Source organism: Ixodes scapularis, unplaced genomic scaffold, assembly GCF_016920785.2.
Source record: "Ixodes scapularis isolate PalLabHiFi unplaced genomic scaffold, ASM1692078v2 PGA_scaffold12__126_contigs__length_90152505, whole genome shotgun sequence".
Taxonomy (NCBI): domain Eukaryota; kingdom Metazoa; phylum Arthropoda; class Arachnida; order Ixodida; family Ixodidae; genus Ixodes; species Ixodes scapularis.
The window spans coordinates 74249065-74273018 of NW_024609838.1; the positions used below are offsets into that span (position 1 = coordinate 74249065).

The 23954-nt window shown below is 41.7% G+C and overlaps 1 protein-coding gene across 1 annotated transcript in view; it reads right to left on the bottom strand.

Moving 5' to 3' along the window:
* Positions 1-23954, bottom strand: part of LOC115324994 (neprilysin-1-like) — a 151257-nt gene that overhangs the window by 53244 nt on the left and 74059 nt on the right. The window contains exons 10-15 of the mRNA XM_029985690.2: positions 21006-21104; positions 20874-20951; positions 18040-18152; positions 17887-17945; positions 8853-8904; positions 104-171 (exon numbers count right to left, since the gene is read on the bottom strand). Of these exons, the coding sequence (XP_029841550.2) occupies positions 104-171; positions 8853-8904; positions 17887-17945; positions 18040-18152; positions 20874-20951; positions 21006-21104 (469 nt within the window). The remainder of the gene's footprint in view (positions 1-103; positions 172-8852; positions 8905-17886; positions 17946-18039; positions 18153-20873; positions 20952-21005; positions 21105-23954) is intronic.

A 23954-nucleotide genomic window follows, 5' to 3' on the forward strand; every position in this document is an offset into this window, starting at 1 on the left:
AGGCACCGGGTAAAATAGCAACCTTTAAGCATGTGTAGTCCGCGGACTATACACCAGAAAATACGGTGCGTTAAAGTTTAAAACTAATATAATGACTACTTACCACCATCGTCAAACCCATGAGTAATTTCATGACCTATAACCATCCCAATAGCTCCCATGTTGACTGACCTGAAGAATACAAAAAAAAAAAAAAAACATTAGACGCACATCTGGAAGCACACCTCAACTTTGTTATGAAAGATTGACATCATGCAGAGTTTTAGAATGTGACATTGAAGTAAATACTTTTTGTAACTATCTAACTTCAAGACCTTCCCAGAGGGCCCTCAGAGGCATGGTGTTTCAAAGAATGGTGTAAAATCCAATGCTCTAACAGTACTTAAGAAGAAGACCGTTCTCAAAATTACTTCCGAAGACGCTGCCTCGGTCGCTCCCAACAGGCATTTGAGAAGGAGCCGCTTCGTAGAATTTTTGTATATTAAATTTAAGGTTATTGTCACGCGACTAGAATAGTGTAAAACCCTTAATGTTCGGAAGCCCTTACTTTTCGCGAAATTGAAATTTTTTTTATAATTGAAGGGCACACGAAAATTTCGGGCCTTAGCAGTTTCAACGCAAACGCCTAGAATTCGCGATATTTAGTTGCCGCGTTTATGTCCTTTGTAACAGATTCGCGAAAAGGAGGGGACCCAAATATAAAGAGTGTTACGGTACGCAGTACGCGGCAAAAGCAAAAAGTATAGTGGGGTTGTGACGTTGTAAGGTTCCCGTCGTATTGTTAAACTATTAAAAAAGAGGCAGGACACGTGATTTGTGTGATTTGTCCTTTAAATGTCCTTGTTTCGGCGCTTACTGTATACAATGTTTTAGCTAACTTTGTCTCAATCATTTGGAAAAAGCTGTTACACATATTGAACAAATGCAGTGTTGTTCACAGTCCCATTGAGCAAGTCAATTCATTTTTATAGTGTGCCAAACTGGCTGGTTAATACAAAATAAATAACTAGCTTTTTAAGTAATAATTCGCTTGCAAACGTTCCCATACGAAAGTTGTAGAGAGCGTCGAGAAATGTCTCATTGTGTAATTTACATAAAAGTAGCATTTGTGTACATATTTTTTCTAGTTTTAAGAAGAAAAAATAAGGCACGCAAAATTTAAGAACAATGCTAGGTGACTGTACCCTCTAGCGAACTGCGATATTAGTGCTCTTAGACACGTGAGGTTTTCCAAATCTCGCGCGCTCCCGTGAAGGCTAAAGGAAAAATGGACACCCCAGGGCCGGTTTGCTCATCTTGCGGCTGCGGACGCGGCCGCGGCCAGGAGGGATTTTTACGTCACGTGACCAGCTCCATGGGGACAAGGAAGTACCTAGCGTCCCTGCCTAATGGCGGAGAGATCCGCATCGCTTCAAGCACAAAAGCCTAATTTCGCTCGCAGAAACTAATTGGAGGGACTTTCAACTGGAATCTAATTGACCGCCCCTTCATACTGTAGGAGCGGCAGGTAAAGTTACGGCCAGGGAGGGCAAATAGGAGCCAAAATAAAGAAAAAACCACACGAGATAAAAGCGGTAGCGGTATTTTTATATACCTCCGCCGGCGTCGCGCCTCGCGCCTTCTGTTGTGGTCGAGAGGTTAAAGCGCCGGTACTTGTCGTCGCGGCGTGAAAGTTCCGGGTTGAAATCGCGCTAGGAACTTTTTTTTTTTTATATTTTGCGCGTGTCTTATTTTTGAACTGTGATCCTTTTTTGGAAATCATCCACTTGCACTACTGCGCCTTACACGCTTTTACTGTTAGTCCCACCTGTTCAATCGAAACACCGGGAAGAAGAAAAAAAAGATCAACGCAAGTTAACGCGCTAATGCAATCATTTCGTCATGTTCATTAAAAGGAAACCAAGCTAACAGCATCAGTATGGCTTTCACACAAGCGGAGCCGAAACAAGCATCCTTTCCCCAGCGTTTACAATTTTATCTGTTTTCAAATAACGCTCTTGCTACGATTCCTTTCAATTACAAGAGACGCCTATTTAGGACTAATAAAAACTGCAGTTGTAGCAATTAAAAAAAAATAAAACAAGCAACAAAAAAAAAGACTAGCAGCTGTTTATACATTGATTGAGCGAAATCCTACAGGCAAGGCACCAGGTCAAACGTCTGAGAAAGGTGTAAAATTGAACTAAAAGAGATCATACTGTTCCTTGCATGGAATGAGATAAAAAGTATATTTATACTCTTTACATTTTGTTGTGGCAATGGTTTTGTAATATTAACACATTACTTGTTGAATTTTAGTTAGACTAGCAGACGATCACGACCAAATGCGAAAATGAATCAGGCATCGACCATCGCAAACCCTCTCTCTAATGCAAACACCTAAAATGACTTTGGATCAAGAAATGGAATTAATTATAATTAATTCTATTTCTTGATCCAAAGTCAGTCATTTTTGCATTTGGTCGTGATCGTCTGCTAGTCTAACTAAAATTCAACAAGTAATGTGTTAATATTACAAAACGATAGCCACAACAAAATGTAAAGAGTATAAATATACTTTTTATCTCATTCCATGCAAGTAAAAGTATGATCTCTTTTAGTCCAGTTTTACTACTTTCTCAGACGTTTGACCTGCTGCCTTGCCTGTCGGATTTCGCTCAATCAATGTATCCACAGCTGCTAGTTTTTTTTTTTTTTTTTTTTTGCTTGTTTTATTTTTTTTTAATTGCTACAACTGCAGTTTTATTAGTCCTAAATAGGCGTCTCTTGTTATTGAAAGGAACCGCAGCAAGAGCGTTATTTGAAAACAGATAAAATTGTAAACGCTGGGGAAAGGATGCTTGTTTCGGCTCCGCTTGTGTGAAAGCCATACTGATGCTGTTAGCTTGGTTTCCTTTTAATGAACATTACGAAATGATTGCATTAGCGCGTTAACTTGCGTTGATCTGTTTTTTCTTCTTCCCGGTGTTTCGATTGAACAGGTGGGACTAGCAGTAAAAGCGTGTAAGGCGCAGTAGTGCAAGTGGACGATTTCCAAAAAAGGATCACAGTTCAAAAGTAAGACACGCGCAACATACAAAGAAACAAAAAAAAAAAAAAAAAAAGTCCCTAGTGCGATTTGAACCTGGAACTTTCACGCCGCGACGACAAGTACCGGCGCTTTAACCTCTCGACCACAACAGGAGGCGCGAGGCGCGGCGCCGGCGGAGGTATATAAAAATACTGCTACCGCTTTTATCTCGTGTGGTTTTTTCTTTATTTTGGCTCCTATTTGCCCTCCCTGGCCGTAACTTTACCTGCCGCTCCTACAGTATAAAGGGGCGGTCAATTAGATTCCAGTTGAAAGTCCCTCCAATCAGTTTCTGCGAGCGAAATTAGGCTTTTGTGCTTGAAGCGATGCGGATCTCTCCGCCATTAGGCAGGGACGCTAGGTACTTCCTTATCCCCATGGAGCTGGTCACGTGACGTAAAAATCCCTCCTGGCCGCGGCCGCGTCCGCAGCCGCAAGATGAGCAAACCGGCCCAGGGCCACCTTGGTCGATACGATAAATTCGGGTTGTAAGAATCACCCGCGCAACCTCGTGAAGGAGTGAAGGGACACAAGAATGAGACCCACACTCGAGCTCGTTGGTTCACGTATCTTTCTTTGCTCGTGTGCCCCGATGTATGCGTGAACTGACGGCGCTCGTGCTGGCCAGCGCGAGACTCATGTGTTAAGGCCACGGTGGAAGAAATACATTTAGGTTGTAGCGGTTTGGCCTTGCTGCTGCCCGTAGGGAGGTATGACACCCGGAATCCAGTTCAACAAGACAAGCGTTTATTACCTTTCGGGTTCCAAGCGGCGAGAGCCGCTGGGCAGAGTTGGCCTGACTTTTATAGCGGAATGTGCGGTGCTTTTACGCCCCCCTCCCGCTTGAGCGCGCGAGCGCCCCCACAAGGTGATGACTCTGTGTGCAATGCGGCGACCACATTATGTTCAGCACACCGAGCGTGCTTCACTCTCACGGGGATAGATGGCGCTCAACTATAAAGTGGCTTGAAGGGGCTTGGGAAGGCTTGTATAAAGGGTTTGTGAAAGAATTTATGCATTCTTTACTCTGTCCCTGTGTACTGTGTGATGAAATGATGAATTTATGTTGGCGCATTAGCACTGATTGCCATTGCCCCCGCGCGGTTCCTGTGTTTTAAATGAGAACATTCCGATGATAAACCAACTTGACAAAATACTGGTATAAGTATAAAGCTTCCCGACACAATCTACTGTGTTTTCAATGCTTTAGAGTAACTTGAAATAATTCAGTTAGAAAGCTGGGCCGTTCTCGCATATTATGCCCGACAATGTTTGGTAACAGTTGCGTAAATTGTTTACGCACAGTGCGTGGCTTGATCTGGGTCGGAGGATTTTTTCCACCCTGCCCCTGCCTTCTTATTGAAAAAAAGTTACATAGTAGGGCCTAAATAATTATTTAGATCCACAGAAAGGCATTGCAAATGATTTGTACATACGATGTCAACTGGTACTATGGTACATAGAAACCATGTCAGTAGAAAACATTTTTATTTATGGTGACATAGAGACTGAAATGACGACACAGTGACTGAAAGTAAAACAGTAGTAGCGGTTATAGGACATAGCTCACTTTTCATCTATACACTCACAGCATGGCTCTCCCCAGGGATTTCTTGAGGGGTGGACATTACCCGGGGGGAGGGGTGGGGGGTTTGGTGCGTCGCGTCTGTTTATTTCCTCCACCTCCCCCCTCCCTCCCCCCCCCCCCCCCCCCCCCACCGGGCACTGCCAGCGGCGCGACGCTGAGATAGAGAAAGAAAGGAAAAAGAAACACGGCCGAGCGCCCCCGCTCTTTGTTTGAAGCAGTGTGGCAGTGGCGGCTGTCAGCGATGCAATAGCAAGCGATAACGTGGCGGTGCGCGGACCTGCTGAATACGATGGCGACGGTCTGCAGGCATGCGCGCCGGCAAAAGCGCATCGTCATCCCGCGGCAAAAAAGAAAAAAAATAGTGGTGGGTGGTCAGTTGAAGCGGTGGGCGGTCAGTCGCGGCGGTGGGCGGCCAGTCGGAGCAGTGGGCGGCAAAGCCACTGCCGCCCACCGTGGTGAGAACCCTGTCTCGCAATAGGGTGTCACCCCGTCTTACACGTAAAAAGATACCTGAGAAAAAGTTTTGCTTTAAAATGTATACAAAGGCCGAATTCACTGTATGCTAACAAATTACGCCATTTCCTACATCCCGTGTTTCTCGCCCACGCATTTAAACTAAAACGACCACTACTTTGCTGATTGCTTCTTTCCTTGAGCTTGTTTGTTCCTACTCATGGTAATATGGTTACATTGTTGTGGCATTCGCATGCTGATGTAGTGGTGGAGGAACTGGGCAATTGTTTCTTTGTGTTGAGAGGCATGGAAACGTTATTGCGAATGTGTCAAGAACACCGCCGATTGTGCCCCTGTAGATAGTCTAGTGGGTTTTATTTTCCACGAATAACTGTTCCGCTTTCTTTTCTGTAGCTGGAAAAGGTTCCTGTTGGGGTACTTAAGGCCTGCGTTGTTCTTCACGTTTGTCAGTGCTGCTTCAGCATAAGTGTTCTTGTCGTTGCTGAAAGCGGATCGGCATGCAGCGCAGCCTGTAGATTTTTTTTTTTCATTTTCACACACAAAAACCCAGTTACATAATATAGTCTGCAGTCCACAGATTTGGTTCCTTCAGCCTTTTCTGTCCAGACATCTTCGGATTCCCAGTCTTCGACAGAAATTTGACTGTTAAGCTTGGTCTTCACTTAATCACCGAAATGAGGAGACAACGAGCTTTTGTACGTTCTGATCAGGGCTCTGAGATTGGACACGTCAGTGTTTCGTTTAATTAAAGCGTCGGGAAAAAAAATCTCAATTATTTTTAAATGGTTGGCGTGTCCTGACTAAGTGTCTTAATGAAAGTATATTCTTTCGCAGTTTATATCGGACATTCTTGAAAACAGATTTTAATCGGGCCATATTCGTCGAATTGTGCTAACATTATAATGCAAAGCAAAAGTCTCATTTAACTCAAGTCACTGAGCTCTACTACATCCCGTCCTGAAGTTCGTCCCTACAAAATTAAGCTAAAAATGCAGAATTTAAGATACGATAGTTTAAAACCATTTAGCAGACATTAAACCATAGTTCCCTGGCGTGAAGAACCTTTGTTTTTATTAATATTCCAAGTACTTTCGAGGGGGTGGATTGGGTGTTTAGGTCACGTGGTGTCAATTCCCCCGCTAAATTGAACGGGAAAACCAAATTGGTGTGAAGGCCATGTGACGTCAATTCTTTGCTAAATTATTAGGAAAATTGTGTTGATGTGTGAAGTGTGGTCAGGTCACTTGATGTGAATTTCCTTGCTAGATTTGGCGGGGAAACTGTAGGTGTTTAGGTCACGTGACATCAATTTCCCAGCCAAATTTAGAGGGGGAACTGAGTTGGTGTATAGGTCACGGGATGTCAGGTCGCCATCAATTGTCCCCTAAGTTTAGCGGGGAAAGAGAATTTCTGTATACGTCACGTGACGTCAGGTCACGTGACATCAATATCCCCGCGGATATTGATGTCACGTGAAAGGAGGTCAGTGATCAGACTTAAACACAGCAATTTAGTTTCCCCACTAAATGTAGCGAGAAATTCACTGTGGACGAATGGACCAAAAAAAATTTGCGGATTGGGGGTTCCGTTATGCGTTTCATGCTTTAAAACACACTTTTCGTCTCTGCTTATTCAGTGCTCTTTGGCCCACACTATATTGCTCTCAGGAATAATGAGTGGACGTATCTTTCAGATAATTCGGTTTTCCATACAAGCTCTCAAGTTCCTGATTTTCAGGAACTTGAGAGCTTCAACAGGATATTTACTTGTCTCAGAGTAAATTCAATTGCTTGCATAATCGCCTCTAGGAGGACGGCTTTTTCCAGATGTTATAATATCGTTGTGTTGACAACATTTGTGGATTTCGAATATTGATTAAAAAAGAAGTCCGATCGGTCATATGTTTTGTATCGAAGAAAAATCTTGGGAGGAAATGACATCCAGGTTAGATTCTGCTCTTGAGAATTTAGGTCCTTCATTTTGTACCGTGAGTTTTTGGGTTTCGGTATTCAAGAATGGGCGGAGTCACCCAAGTGACGAACCATGTTCAGGACGTTCAAAGGCGGCTACCACGCACCAAATTGAAAACAAAATCCATAGCATGTTTTAAGAACTCGCCGAATATAAGTGCGTAAAATTATAGAACCTATGAGGAGAGCGTCTATGAGCGAGTAGTTTTTAATTAGTCTTGCATGTTTTCGACGTAAACCGACAAATGCCAATATTTACCCCCTAGGCGGATTTCTCCAAATCGGTGAAAAGCGAAAATGGCCGAATTTGAGTTGTCCTTGAAGGGGAAAAAAGTCAGCTTTACGGGAAGAAACCTTCTACCTTACTTTTTTTAAATTTTTGTTCCTTCTCAATGACCCGGAACACAGCCTCACTGAACTATTATTATATATAAGTTATACAAGCGTTATATAATTTATACTATATTAAATAATTTATACTAACGTATAAATACTATTTTTTTCTAGTAATCAGGCAGTCGGTTTTCAACACAAGCCCGATAAGCATCGATTTCTCCCCGGCATTAAATTAGACCCAAAAACACCAACTCAAAGGAACGATACTGTAGCGGTACGTTTCCGGCGGGACCGCAGGAGGTTTTTTATCAGACGTGTCTATCTGAAGTTTATGAATACCAGAAAAACCGAAGAGCCATTGGTTGACGGGAAAAAAAAATGAAGGAGCAACGAGAAACCCGAGGTTCACGAGCAGAGAAGGAACGACCACATCCACGAGCTAGGGAGCTAATCAGCAACGGTTCCAGGTTCAGACTCTTCCGATTAAGTAAAATGTGTTAGTTACGTTTTTCGGCTATTTTGTGCAGTACTTCACCCGTACGCGGGGTGAACAGTCAGGAACGTTATAATATAGACACCCATAAAAAAAAACTAATTTCAAGAAAATTAAATAGCGAACACACGAAACCCTATTTATAGTTTAGATATTAAGATAAAAGTCGCCTTTATGCAATGTGGGTGTCGCATATCCTCAATCCGGAGCAAATTAGCTGGATTTAGCGATTCCGCAGGATGAGCAAGGATTGGCAGAACTGAAGTTCAAAATTCTTCCGTATCCGCTATACTCCCTTGAATTGGCTTCCTCGAACTTCCACTTGGCCCCGAGACTTATAACTTTTTTGACTGGTGGAAAATTTGGTATTTATACGTTAGTATAAGTTATTTAATATAGTATAAATTATAAAACGTTTGTATAAATTTGGGCCATCGAGGCTGTCAAGTATTTTTTGGGAACTTGGAAGAAATTCACTTCTAAAAGAGAATGGAGAAACTGGAGAAACATTCGACGGAGTACGTTGTGCTTCGAGGGATATGCGACGAAAAACGAAGCAAAAATTAATGAAGACTTAGTTTGCTTCCGTACTAATTTCGGGTACTTTTCAATATATGCTCGAATTGTTTCTATGTATTTCTCGTTATTTTGGATTTATGCTACTGTGTGCGGTGTTCTGCGTATTATGTACTCATTGCACTGCAATACGTATTACACAATCAAGTCGCGAGGAAAACAACGACGAAAAGATGCCGCCTCCCATAAAAGTGTCAACCTCAATATTTGTTTTACCAATCTTTAATAGTTGTCTTTTCAGTCATAATTACATTTACCACAATGCTGGTGCAGTGGCCGACACGTTTTCGTAATATAGGAAACCATTTTGAGAACATACTCAATTGAATTTTTAAAACCACTTACGAAGGCATGCCGTCTTGAAATAATGGTGGCTGAAGTATTCCAGCAGGAAAGGCTGAAATATAGGAGGTACGTTTGACCTAAGTATTCAGCAAGAACAACCACTGATGCACTAAGTAAGTAGTATTAAAACTTGGGTTTGGGCTAGTTGGTCCATTACTGAATAAAAGATTAAAAAGCGCGAACAAACGAGGACAATAAAGAAACACGGTGCTCCAGAATGAGATGGTGTTTCTGGAAGGTTGGCTCTGATTGTCGCGATTGAATTCGATGTGGTTTGGGCAATGTGTATATATAGGTGACAGTGGTGTTAATAAGAACCAGTTGAGAGTGAAGCGCCTGTCCTGTCGTCCGTGTTTCTTTATTGTCCTCATTTGTTCGCGCTTTTTAACCTTTTATTCAGTAAGTAAGTAGTGTTCGTTAAAATTTTCACAAATACTAAAGTAAGAACATTTTCGGAAAAAAAAAGCAGATGATCTGTAGTGCATTTAGGAGAAGAATGGAAAATGATTTAGAAGATAGTGATTAAAGACATTCACAAAGTTCACGCAATTCCCTCATGCATTATGAAGTGTCTAGAACTCTCCGCTCTGGATGTCTTTTTTTTTTCTCATTTCAGTTTTGTTTTATAGGAAAACTTTCTGTTCCGGGTGAGCTCAGGAAGAAAGAAATGATGGTCAGTAACGCTTCCTAACCGTTGGTGTTCACGTGCACAAAAAAAAAGAATCATATTCAAAATTTAAAAAAAAAATGAAACGCTTGTTTTTATATAACGTAGGTCGCCAGAATGCTTTAGCAGGTGCTCATGCGGTTATTACAAAATGTTAAATTGAAGAATGCGGGGGAAAGACACCGCGAGAAAGAATGACTCAAGGAGCTGTGGCTGATCTCAGAAGAAGCACGTCTTTAAGGGTATTTGGTGAAATGGAATACCTCCGTTCAACTCAAGTAAATTTCAGCGCCGAGAACGCCTGCTCCACGCTGGCCTGTGTGGCTGGTATTCAAAGGCCACATGTGCTCACGTTTACAGTTCCGGCTGGCGTTTCATTTGTTTTTCCCTACATGTCAAGACATTTATGCTTCTTCGAAGTCGTTGCACCTTATTCAACACTTCCAGCAAGCCTGCCATGTCCAGTCGGCCTTCCTCGCTTGTCAAATGAAGCCAAGCGTCAACCTCAGTTTTTTTTTTGTTTTTTAAACGTTTCGAGAGCATATTTTGGTTCCATTGACGGCTGTCACTACCGACGGCTGTCACTTTCCTCGTTGTGTGGAGCAAATACTGAAGTACCTCGACATTTTCTTTAAACCAAAAAAAAAACGCAAAGTTTTTTGGTTTGACTCCGGAACAAGATATGAAATAACGTTTCGATCACAACTTATTTCCGTCCAAAAATATTGTTTTTTTTTTTTTGCTTTGACACACCGTTATTAATATAAAACAACGAATAAGGGAATTTAGAACATAATTTATAGCCAACTTTTATTTGAAAAAGTTAGAAGCAAAAGTAAAATGAACATTTAAAGGTTAAAAGCAAACAACTTTCAAATAACGGTTGAGTGAAAAAATGGCACTTAACATTTGAAAGGATACCGGTAGTCTTCAATGTTGCAAATTATTGTTGTAGTGAATAATAACTAAATTACACTTTCCGTTTAGTGAGCAAAATAGAACATGGTAAATATACATTACACCTTATAGAGTTAAAGATAACTGGATTTATGGACGGAGAGTGCTTAAAGGAACTACACTCTCTCAGCTATCAGATGTAAAAAAATCCCCCTTTTGTTTTTCTAAAAGATTTCCGACAGAAGGACAAACAACCTTTCGGGGCTTCGCTTACTCTTTGTTCCAAGTCACAAGTGAACATTTAGCCTAATTCGGTACATTCGATAAGCAAAAGGTTAAGAACCCATATGTTACCCATATTTTATTAATAAAGTTAATCGAATCAATTACGTGTAATGTTTATAACTACTGAAACATCGAAAACGCGTTAATCTAAGAAACGCTTATCAGTAGTCCCAAACAATGATTCAACCAAAGAGATTCCCGGAATCTCCTAGTGTCAATCACAAAGAACCAGTAATTTGCTTTGCCGGTCGAGTTTGTCTACGATCCTTCAACTGGATAAAACCAGTCATTTAATATTGCATCCACAGTAAATCAACGAAGAACAAGTCGATGTCACGGGCACAAACTGAGCAAGTTGGCTCATTGCTTGTGAATGGGGCCAGCTGAACATGAAAAAAACACAGAGAAAATATTATACCATTCGCATCGCTGGACTCGCAACATTTATTAACGTCTCTTTTTTCTTTTCTGCTAATCCTTGATTCTGCTTTTTTCTTCTTTACACCAACTTCGATTGTTTAATTCTTTACATTGATTTAGGTTTTCGTTTTCTTTACACTTAATTAGGAATTTCTATTCCTGCAACGTGTTGACCTTTCTGCTGTCAGAATGTTCCCATTCCTTCTCTTTTTTTTTCTTTTTTAAGTGATCTTACTCTTCTTCTACCTTTGCCTGGAACTCATGTCACTCCGCAGGAACATCTTCTCTGAGTTGTGTAGTGCAACAGAAGGGGCACTAACACAGTCCTCGCCTCTTTCTTCGATGGCTAGGGCTTACAGTAGTTCCTGGGCGAGTTGATTTTTTGTCGCCCCACAATGTTGACGTTGCACAACACTGCCTCGCATTAGCATACGCGACAATGCGCTGCAAGGTGTCCTGTTGCTGTCAAGTTTTGTAGATATGTGGCATGCCCCCTGGTTCCATCATTGATACAGCTCCCTGCTTGCCCAATATAACACCTCCCACATTTTAATGGAATGTTTTCATTATCATGATTTGTTATTCCTTGAAGGCCCAGTGGGCATTATACAAGGGAGTGAACACTTCAAAAAATAAACAATTAACACAGCTATTTATCAGAAAACACACGCTCTAATCTAGTTAAGGGTTAGAAATAATAAGCTAATGGCTGCAGAAAAGTTCTTAGTGTCACCTAAGGAAACAATTACGTCAGGCAATGAGTTGCAGTCGTCAGTGGCCAATGGTGAAACTAGACATTTGGTGAGTGACGGTTGACGATGAAATTGGACGGCGTTTACAAGAATGGTCGAGACCAGGGAAAATGCCGTAAGGAGGCGATAGCAAATTTTGTCTGAGATGACTGTTGTAATAAAAGGTGCGATGAAGAAGAGAAAGACGAGACACCCTGAGGCGGTGACAAAGAGTATTAAGGTTAGCTGATTGGCGAAATCCTGATATGCTTGCGTAAGGGGAATCGTCGTAATAAATAAAACGGAGGGCTCTGCTTTGAACGGATTCCAGGTTGTTCGTTAGGTATGCCTGCCACGGTGACCATATGGAAGAAGCGACTTTAGTCCTGACCAAAGTAGTATAAGCTAGTTGTTTTAGTGGGGATGGAGCTAAAAGATCTAAAACTATGCGTATCTTACAGAAGAGAAGGAATGAGAACATTCCGACAGCAGAAAGGTCAATGCGTTGTCAGAAAAGAAATTCCGAATTTGGTTTGTCGTCCTCGATAAAGGAAAGTACGGAGAAAGAGCCGATCAAGTCATCGCAGAAATTTCATTCCAGTGGATCAAAAAAGAACTGCATGAATAAAAAAACTCATCCAGAAGATTCTAGAAAATAACCAGCTAGGCAGTCTTGTCACAAAAATCTAATCATTGAAGAATAACCATGTGTCGGTCTTTCTTTCTGCCAAGACAAACAAAGAGGGAGTTCCGTTCCGAGCAATTGTATCAGAAAGAACTACTTAGCAAGCACGTGTGCCAACATTTCTGGCCAAACAAGTGTCCCAAGTGCAGGTACAAAACCCTTTCAAGATTCCGATCTCAGAAAGCGTGACCTTCTTTCTGCAGGAAAATTATTCTAACATTGCCTCTGCATTTTCCCTTGACATAAATGGTATGTATTACTCCGTCCCCCCATTCAGGCCTCTTAAACATACTTCAAGAGCCAACTGGACAGAAAGGTCTCACATCATTCCAAAGTGCGACTGTCATGTCCCTCGACAGCTTTATGAAATCGCTAAGTGTTTACCTCAAGGCGACGGTGGTGTCCTATCAAGATCAGCAGTATGTGCAGAAAAGGAGTGTAATCATCCGGTCTCGAGTGGCTCCTTACCTCAGCGATGTGGTTCTCGCAACATGCGGGCTTGCTATCCAACGAACCATGAAATATCCCCGGATTGAACCCTTCCGCTACGTTGATGATTTCTCAATACTTTGTAGTGCGGAGTTAGTAGAACAAGACAACGGTTGCCGCGAGTATCTCATAAGATGCTTTCAACAGAGCTGCTCAGGACTTGAGTTCATTCATGAACTACCCGAAAACAAATCTATCAGATTCCTTGATCTTGCCTTAGATTTAAAGATGCCCACGTCTGCTGGCGATACCAAGCTCGGTCCTGCAAAGGGTGTCTTCCGTTCGAATCTGGACATTCAAAAAACGTGAAACGTGGGTTCGCCACCACGGCACTAACATCTGCCTTGAAGAAGTCATGTGAACACCAGATCCAGAAGAGTTTTGAGAAATAGGTGTCTAGGCTACTTGATTCTGGGTATCTGGAAACACTACTGGTATAAATATGTGAAAAAATCTCCCAGAAATTGAAACGCGGAAAGAAAGACATCGAGCGCATAGCAAAGAAGAATACTGGAAATCCCGTAGTGGAAATTCCATACCTCCATGGCATCACTCACCGGCTAAAAAAAATCGCAGGTCGGCAAGGGGTCTAAGTGATAAGCTCCGCGCCGAACAAGGGGTATTCTACGTGCGGCAGCGTAAACAAAAACCAACGTAGGCACCGAGAAGCATGTAACATCCCACACAAAACAAGGTGCGCCCAATGTCGAAAGAAGTCATTTATAACATTCCATTAACATGTGGAAGGTATTATATTGGGCAGATAGGGTGCTGTTTTAATGATAGAACCAGGGAACATGCCATAACACTGCGAAGTTTTGCAGCAACAGGACACCTCGCAGCCCATTGTCGTGCATGCCAATGCGAGGCAGTGTTGTGCAACGTCAACATCGTGGTGCGACACAAATACCAACTCGCCCGTGAACTGCTAGAAGCCATAGCCACCAAAGAAAAAGGCGAGGACTGTGTTACCCTTAGCGAAAACTAATACGTTTGAAATATACCACATTCTAATTTGAGTGTATTTGAAATACAGTTCATAATTTTAAGTACACGAAAAATAGACCGAAAATATAAACTTCTTTTTTTTTTACTTAGTACTAAAATATACTTCTAAAATCATTTTAAAATACCTTTACTTAAACTACATCAGAAGTTCCCTTCATGCGCTTTGAAATATGGAAATACTAAATTAATAGGCAGAAAATACCTTTCACATATATTTCTTGAAATATTTATTTAATTCATGCAAAATATACTCCAACCCTAAAAAAATGGAGCAATCATAAATAAGTGCAGAATGCTCTTAAAATACCTGAAAATCGTAATTACTGTTGTGTTATACTCTAAGTACCTTTTGACTGCAATACTTTGGTAGTTTCACTTCAACTACCAAAATATTGCAAAGCTCCCCTTCTAGAAGTTTGCTTCAAGCAGATATGGAGTACAAGCGCCTAAATACAACATTTGATTAGTTTGTCAACTGAATTGCGGAGCATCGCACTGATAAATCAGCCCAGTTTATGTTATTGTTTCCCTTTTTCTATCAAGAACACACCTGATCAGTTCCTTGCACACCAATCACAAACGGGGTTCGGGAACTACAACCACAACATTTGCTGATGCTGGAAAGCTTCAGCAGGTGCTGTGAACAGATATGTTTGGCGTGGTTTCGTTAGCACAATGTTAGTTCACTGAACGTGTATACTCACCATTGTACGTGATGCGAATAGTGACTTTAATATAGTGATATTAACTACCATATTAAATAGTCAACTACTAAAATGGAATGGCAAAACAACTACTGTAAAATATTTTTTTTTCGCGTACTCAATATTTCGCGATTTAGGTCAAAGTTGGAGTTTTGGAATAATTCGCAAATTCTAATTTTCGCGACGCGCTGGGATCGCATTATAGATTTTAATGTTTTTACATTTTGCCGGAATTGTTCACGGGACCTATTTTTCGGAATTGTAGGCGATTCGCGAACTTTGCGAGAATCAGGTCCTCACGAAAATAAAGTCGTTTACAGTATTTCAAAGTGTAGATACTGCCTTGATTCGCTTTATCCTGAGTGGTGCTGCGCAGAGAAGCAATAACATGTATTTTATCAGCCGTTTGTGTGGATATTGTTTTAAGGACTGCGCCGAACTGTTGTTACTTCTACCAATGCCTTTTACTAAGAGATATCGTCCACGAACTTCAAAACACTTTTTTCCCTTTGACAGACTCCCGAGGAGAAGATCGAATACTTGGAACCTTAATACGCGCAGAGGTGGTCACCGAAAAAATGATTACCTTCAATATGTAGGCTATATAAGGCTCTAGAGCAGTCAACGGGACTGTGAATGAGCTGTTCAGTCCGTCATGGTGTTTGTGTTTGTGTTCGTTCTAATGTAGCTTTGTGAGATGTATTTAGTAGTGTCTTCAAATACCACAGGGACACCATTTGCTGACAAAATCGAAAATAAAAAAAAATTGTGTAACCGGTTTTTTATGCACAAATGGCACCTTGAGTGTGAAGGGATAATATTTTTGGTATATTTAAAATATTTTCTTATTCATATTTATAATGTATTTTGAATACCTTACGCGCGTATTTCGAATGCGGCCAAAATAATACAGAATAAATACAAAATGAATATTCGTACTAAATATATTTCAAATTCGTTTGAAGTACGGCCTCTTTTTGCTAAGGGTAGTGCCCCTTCCGTTGCACTACGCAACTCAGAGAAGATTTTTTTGCGGGGTGACATGAGTTCCAGGCAGAGGTAGATTAAGAGGAAGATCGATTAAAGAAGACAGAAAAGAAGGAATAAGAAAATTCCGACAGCAGAAAGGTAAATGCGTTGCAGGAAACGAAATTCCGAATTAAGTGTAAAGAAAACAAATACCTAAGTCAAGTGTAAAGAATTAAAACATCTTAAGCTAGTGTAAAGAAAATCAAACCATCATCAAGGATTAGCAGAAAAGAAAAAGAGGCATTATTAAATGCTTCTGGTCCAACGGTGTCAAAGTTAGCACATTTTCTCTGTGTGTTTTTCATGTTCAGCACGCCTTACTCACAAGTCGATATCATCTGCATACATTTTTATAAAGCGTTTGATAGGGTACCGCACGGAAAACTATCAAAATCAAATTGCTTTACTACATCAGATGATTAATAACTGGGTTTACTCTTACTATTTGAAACCAGGGGTCTTTAAACTTTTTGTCTAAGGGGCCGGATTAGGCATCTTCCACAGTCATCAGGATGGGGAAGAAAAAGTGATTATAAACAAAGAAAAACTAAATAATAAACCCAACTAAGAATTTAAACACAAAAGTGAACGCTAAAGCAAGTACAGAAAATAAAAAGCTAAGTTGGATTAATACTATTATTTCAGTTTGAAATTTAATATTTAGTTAATTATGAAGTTACACAACAATCATGAATACGAAAATTCGCCAAACATAAACCAAAACGCGTGGAAACTTCGGCGAATCGCGCAGTGCAAAAGGCCAATGAAATAAATAAAACTAATGCTGACACGATGTACATAAGAACACCATGGCATATTTACATAGTTACAAAATTGTAACATGAAGCCTGGGACTAAGAATGGTGATACTGGTGATGACAATTTTCAGTCATGGCGAAAGAACCCCGTTAAAATGCAGTTACTTTCAGGTGAGACGTTTTAAGGAGGACTGTACTGCCTGTTCAACAGTAAGTTCTCCGTAACAACTAACACCATTAAATATTTATCTTGACCGTATAGAGGAATCTTGTTACACGTGAAGTATAAACATACATTTTGTAAAGTTTTTATATTCCCCTATTACTAAGAAGCGGACCTTCCTTTTGTTTCGATATTTCTGTGGTGACAAAGAACTGGGAGTAGTGTAAGACTTCAAGTATCTCGGGGTTACTTTCCCAAAAGATTTGACGCGGAGTAAACGCATTGATACCACCTAGAGGAATCCACGCTTGCTAATAAACAAATTAAAGCACTCAACCAGATAAGTTAAAACTGGCTCATATGGAACATACATAAACCCCACCTTAGAAGACAGTTGTGATATATGGTACCCTTATACCAAAATATTGATAAATTGATAAAAAGAGGTGCAAAGGCAAGCTTCTGGCTTTATTCACTCTAACTACATTAGAATGACATCTTGAACGGAAATGCTCCAACCGAGCAATCTACAACCATTTCAAACCTGGCGAGAAACCCAATGCTTCAAATGACTTTTTTTTTTAATTATTAACAGCAGGTTTAATTTTACCCAAAACACATATATTCGCCCAGCAGGTAAGAAGGGTCAGGCAGTTTGCACCAATGCAAAACAATCCAAACGCCCTACAATCGAACCGACCTTTTCAAGCAATACAATTTTTTTCTGACAAGACCGCTTGAAGCCAGGGGCCGACTGCCGAACGAAATCGTGTATGTAGAAACGGCACCCCAGCCTTTGCACATTAATCACTCAGCTGTTAACCTGTTAGAGTCACAAACTTGTACTGCGTACGTGTTGATATGTGTTAATTGTCAACCACTTTCTGCATTGAGGTGTTTTATATTTGTAACGGATACCCTCTGTGGTAATGTCACTCAAGAGAGTGTTGATAGTATTTTCAAATAAATAAGTAAAAACAAAATATCGAGCTACTCCAAGCTGCTCCTGCACAGTTTCAGTCTCGCTTCGATTGGTTTACTAGGCAAACCCACAGCGCAATAAAATATTCATTTGAGAGACGCCTTAACAACGTTATCTAGTGTACTGTGATGACAGTTTTCAACCTAAGGAGAGAAAAGGGAAACTTCAAACTGGATTTCTATTGCTCTGGAATTTATTTTTCGGTTGGGTACTTACTGATGTCGTTAGTCAAATGACCGTAAAAAGCATTTACCACTGCCGCACCTGTGAGCCACCTAGACAGTTTTATGAAAAAATTATAACTCTACACAAGAGTGATATTTATATGAAACAAATAAATCCAAGAAAACAGGCATTGACAATACTCACTCATCTTCTTTCTTATAGGGTTTTCGTAAACTAAGAAGGTCTTGAATGTCGCGATTTAAATTGAGGCCGTGCAGAACATTCAGAAATGAATAGTTCAAAAAAATTGCAGGCACCTATAAAAACAAAAATAACACAGACGCGTAAATATTCATAATTTGGATGTCTCGTGGTTTTTCCCCTTAAAACATAAGCCATATTTCAGGACTATGGATAACGAACTATAGGTTGTTAATGTAAATGTTACGCGGTGCGGACCAACGTACAGGTACGGGCTACGCAAGAATTTGTTTCTCTTTAATTATGCTCTATGACGGTACATGACGGATTTTTTAAATAGAAAAATAGTTTAATGATGATTTGTGTATGATGCCAGATCTTTCTTGAGCTTATAAAGGAGGCATTTGTGAAATGTGTGCTGTGTATGAAATTATGTTTTCCCGTTTACTTGGCATCAGGTGCGAACTGTGAACCGGGTGTGAATTACGCAGAAGGTGCGTGCAATTCAAGGAAAACTTTTTTTTTTGGACCAGAATTTATCTTGAGTGGACTATGCACTGAGAGCCTATTCAAGTCTGGAGATAGGGTACTCACATATAGCATATCTAAATATATTTACGTCGAATTCACTTTGCCTTCGAGTCAAGCATTTATTTATTTCAACGGTACTTTTTTAAGTATACAAAGTTTTGATGAACACCCTCTATATCCAGCCAGCCGCATGTACAGGGTGCTTGGTTTTGAACTCGAACATATATTTTTATATAAAGAAGGTGAGGGTTAGGCGAGTGCCGTCTTCGCCCTGTTTTTATCAAGCAGAACAAAATCTAGATGAGGGAATAATCGTCATGATAAGTTGGCTCATTAACTAAATCTTTTAATTAATTTTAAATATTGGTTTTAAGGAATATGTTTAAGTTACAGCATTGTCGGTAATTGTTATTGCAGGACAGAACGATGAACAAGTGTAGCAATAATGCATAAGTTTTGATGTGTTAATTTACCAACTTTCACGTTTGTATTCCAATTTGAAAAGTGCCCGCAAAGAGAGTGTCGCAGCTCTACCCGCACTGCCGAAGAGTGACGTAGGCGTTTCAATTATGTCTTCTCTGACTCGGCAGTTTGTTTTTCGTCCGTGCGCCGACGACACACGTCGACGTGGCTGAAACGACCACGTCACTCTACTAAGCGTCAATGTGGGCAGGGCTGACGCCCATTTTGCTATAGCACCTTCACATTTTTTATTGGTCTTTCCTTTGACAGCTATTGCCGTCAATAGGATGTATACGGAAAGCCCCTACGGTGTTTGCGTTTATCTTGCACGTAGCGTCAAACACGCCAGTGCACAAGGCTCGTTCCTCGAGCCGCCCCTGGAAGCAAATGGTGGCGCAGCACTGAAATGAGCGGGCCTTGAAGGCGAATGGCAGCGGAGCACCCGCTCGTGGCACGTGTCTTGTGCGTTTCCCCAACAATTGTTGGCGGTAATGGTAAAAGCGCCTTTATCAAGGGGCTTTAGATATACGAAATGCGCAGAGCCATGTGCTAGGCCCGAGAAGAACTAGATCCGCCATTTTGGTTAGGTCCAGAAAAGCGGCCGGACGGGTTGGTGTGCGCTGGTGTGTGCTCCGCGATTTTCTTTTTCTACCGGATAGACGTCATCGAATTGCTGTGTCCCTCTCTGCAAGCAAGGTGGCGCCAACGACAGTAATGGGAACAAGGTATGTGTCACAAATGTATCGTTCATTTGTTTATTATTCCTATTCGAGCCCTTGAGCAGTTAACACGAGGAAACCATCGTCGGCTTTTCCTCTTTTATTTTGACACTTCAAATCCTATCGCTAGAAAGTATGCTTTGAGAGTAACTCTTTGGGGAGACTAAGATGGGTGGTGAAACTTTGCGTTTTTTAATTGGCTGTTTGAAAATAACACAAAACGCGCCACTGTCATGTTCACACTAACAGTCTCGCCGTGTGTACACTTAGCGTGAACAAAAGGATGGTATCTATTGCTAATGTAATGTACTGTAGAAAAGGGCACGGCTGTTTTCCACGTACAGGATTTCTGTATATCGGGCACTGCAACCTTGCAGGATATAACTGTGATGGCGCAAATCTGTTGACTTCCTACTCTACCGCGATGCCATCGCCGCGAGTGCATTAAATCGCGGCGAATTTCTGATAGTGAATCACTCTATTGCTTGTAAGCTTCTTTTTGTTACCCTTCGGTGGCTGTAAGTGCTAATAACCCACGCCGCGAAGGGACTGCTCTAACCTACATAAAGCCTCACTCACAGCAAGGTGCGAGCCCCGTTGTGAGCGTACGTTTCTTAATGATTTGATCGTTTCGCGTCTTTTCAACATGTCAGTGCACTGACAAGTTGCCACTATGACGCCCTAAGTGCCAATAAACCACAAAGGCGTCTTCAGTTCTGGCTCTGCAGCGAGCGCGACACTTTTGAAAGTGTCTTCTCTGCGCGAGGTCTTATGCACACAACGAATTCTGCGAAGCCAAGTTCTCAAACTCGTCCTTTCGCGTGCGCAGAACACAATTTGTGAGATGGGATATACAGTGAAAAGGTGTCGGCGTGCCTCGGAAGTAAATACATTGTAAAGAGGGCATTTGTCTAACTCTCACCCAGTTTAAAAAGACAGTTGGAATTAAAATTAAACACCCTGTATATAAAATACCAGAAAAATACAACCTATTGGTTTATTGCCATATTTATGCAACCCCGGTATATATCAAGACTGGAACGACTGAAAATATCTAGAACACAGTAACAAATCTTACAACAATATGAAAGGTTATTATTCTGTAATCGACCTAATATAACTTACGTATTCGTAAAGGCCATCAAGATACGTCTCGTTCAGTATCCAAGAAGGGTAACCAATTTTTGCTACCATTTTTTGAAGCTGAAATGAATGACCTCATTAGTACATCGTCACAATACGGATAAGGGTCAGTACCTTCTCCTTTGCTTCCTTACGTGTAGAGTTATCCATCCATGTATTATTTTCAAGCATCTCTCCATAAGTACTGTTTAGCACACCCACTAATGTATCCATCTGATGAAAAAAAAAATCATCTTAAAAATAAATTTTATTATTTTATCGCAGAAATCTTGACCTGTATAATTTATATCTTCGCCCCATATTTTGTGAAATATCCCAAGATACAAAATATAAGTAATGTACTATTTTTATCACAAAACAACTGGTCACTTACGCGAAACGCCTGCTCCACACATTTGTTTTCTTCTATGTACTATGTTTGGGATAGCCTGGCCCTTGCTTTCATGCAGTTGAACATATAGCAAAATGAACAGCGCAGCAAGATTCTAAAGCATTTTAAGCAGCTTACAAAATTATACATTCTTACGTTGATCAGATTACACAATTTGAGGTGACCGCTAAGATGATCGTCATTATCGTCGGCGCAGCTCGAGCTGATGGATCGAGCTCGAGCGCATTCAATCTGCGAGCTTATTAGCTAGAATCAAGCGATGTCTCTTCGGCCTATCATAGTGCAATAAACAATTAAATAGTAACCGACTCACGGAATTACTACACTGACGACGAGGGTCAAGACAAGGGCGGATTTAACAGGAGCAGATCACATTCATGCAACGAGGATGGTTGGAAATTCTACCCATCGCTTTTATGATGCCGAGACATTCCTCCCGACGAGGAGCAATGGAGACTGTATCATAAAAGGTTCCAGATTCTCTTGATGTCGATGAAGTTATGGTGGACGCGGATAAGAACTTATTGATCGCTTCACTAAAACGAGGACACACCAGAAGCATTGTGTAACGTACGAAGCCATTTCGGCATTCACAACGCGAAGGGTCCGAAAACGTTGAAATAGTGTATTTTTGTTGAAGCGATAAAAACAGGTCTACGAAGGAGAAGGACGAAGGGGATAAAAAATTTAAAAATAATTCCTGATATACTTGCCTATATTGGGATATAAAATGATAAATATAAAATAGCCCTACGATGAAAGTGCTATGACAAATTTGTATATCGGTGACTATGGCTCTGCGATATCAGTTGAGAGAAGGCTTTTAATTAGAAGTTTACAAATACTTGTTTGAATCGAATGACGCAGCGTCATTTCTAGATTCGACTTTGTTAAGAGACGCGGTTGTCGTGGCTTTCCGTTCCACTGTGAAGGTAATGAATGACGCAGCGCGATTCGATCCGACCCATAGTTTTTAGACCCCTACTTTTAATTTGTTGTTTATATTTTAAATATGCCATTCAGAAATCAAGTTATTTGTTTAGTGCGAAATAGCAAATTTGGAACCAGATAAGTGAGCTTAATTTTGGCGTTAGTTTGTGCATATGCTAGGCTTGCTTCTTTTGTCGTACCAGAATGCATACCTCTCACTTAGTGTTCCCTCATTTATTTTGTATAGTTTCGGTTTGCATACCCTACTGAAAAAACAAACAAAACCATTTAGCACCTATATGAAAATAAACGGGTCCATACCGGTAACAGTTTAACCATACCGGTCACCAGTTTGTCAAAGGGGTCCCCCGTATGAGCCATAACGGTCACCTATTTGGACAAACAGGTCACTCCTTTGGCAAACGGGTCCCCCGACTGGGCAAATGGGTAACTCGTTTGGGCAAAGTTGTCGCACGTTTTCTTAAACCGGTGACCATGTTCCACAGACGGGTGACCGGCAACCGGCAAACTGTACCGATAATCAAACGGCTCTCCGGAGCCCGTTTGATATTGAAGGTACAGATCGGCGACATGGGCACGCCTGTTTCAGCCGTGGCAGCCAATGTTTCCGGAAGGCTGGGAGCGCCGGTTCATCGATTTCAGATCGTCCACGTAATGCAAGTAATTATATTTATATATTAATTGCGCTGATGTTCGCTTATACTGCAACTAAAACTAACACTTTTTTTAAGTAAACGCGCGACGTTGGTGAGCCGATATTTTGATGAGCCGAATGTGCATATGGACCTTAAAGGTCCATACGCACATTCCCGTTTGAACGCGTTTGAGTGCGTTGCGGAGTCCTTGCGGCCACGCGCCGTCGCTTGCGGAGCGACGCGCGCCTTTTCGCAACGCTCGGTGGAGCGACGCAAGCGAGAAGAGACTCGCTCAACTTTCTCAAGAGTTGCGGTGCGTTCGGGTGCGTTCGGCCAATCAGAAGCCGAAAGAGGAGAGGGGGTGACGTGTTCACTCCCCCCACCCGGCCGGCTCGGCGAGACGTATCCGGTTGAGGTGAGGTGAGGTAGACTTTATTGGGTCCAAGACTGTTAGATCCCCGCGACAGCCGAGTCTCTCTTAGGGAGAGACCCTTGAAGAAGCGATCCCCTCGGTCGACAGACGAGACGCGATGTTCCCGGCGGCGTCCGAGGCCAGGCAGACTAGAATTTTCTGAGTCGTGTGGTCAGGATCCCTCAGGAAGGATTCCCAGGCGCCTGGTTGCCTGGCTTGCTTGATGAACTCCTTATTCTTCGAATGAAGAAGGAGCTCCGGACACCCCCAGAGTATATGGTGGAGTGTGGCGATCTCCCCACAGTTCCTGCAAGACGGGTCGTAGGTATCTGGGTACCACGAGTGCGACTGCGCCAGGTTGAGGAAGGTCTCCGTCTGGACTTGACGGAGGATGGTGGATTCTGCCTTGCTGAGTGTGCTGTGAGCCTCTGGGTAGGCTCGGCGTTCTACTCGGTAGTGGTCCAGCACCCCCTTAAACCCCTTAAAGGTGTAGAGGTTGTCGTGGTTCCACGTGGCGAGGGTCGAATGCTCACTTGGTGTGCTAGCCCGGTCGGTAAAAGCGCGGGCTGCACTGTGAGCACTCTCGTTGCCTGGGAGTGACGTATGAGCTGGAGACCACAGTATGCGGATTGGGTGGTCGATCAGACGATGACCAGTGGCGATCTTGAGGGCTT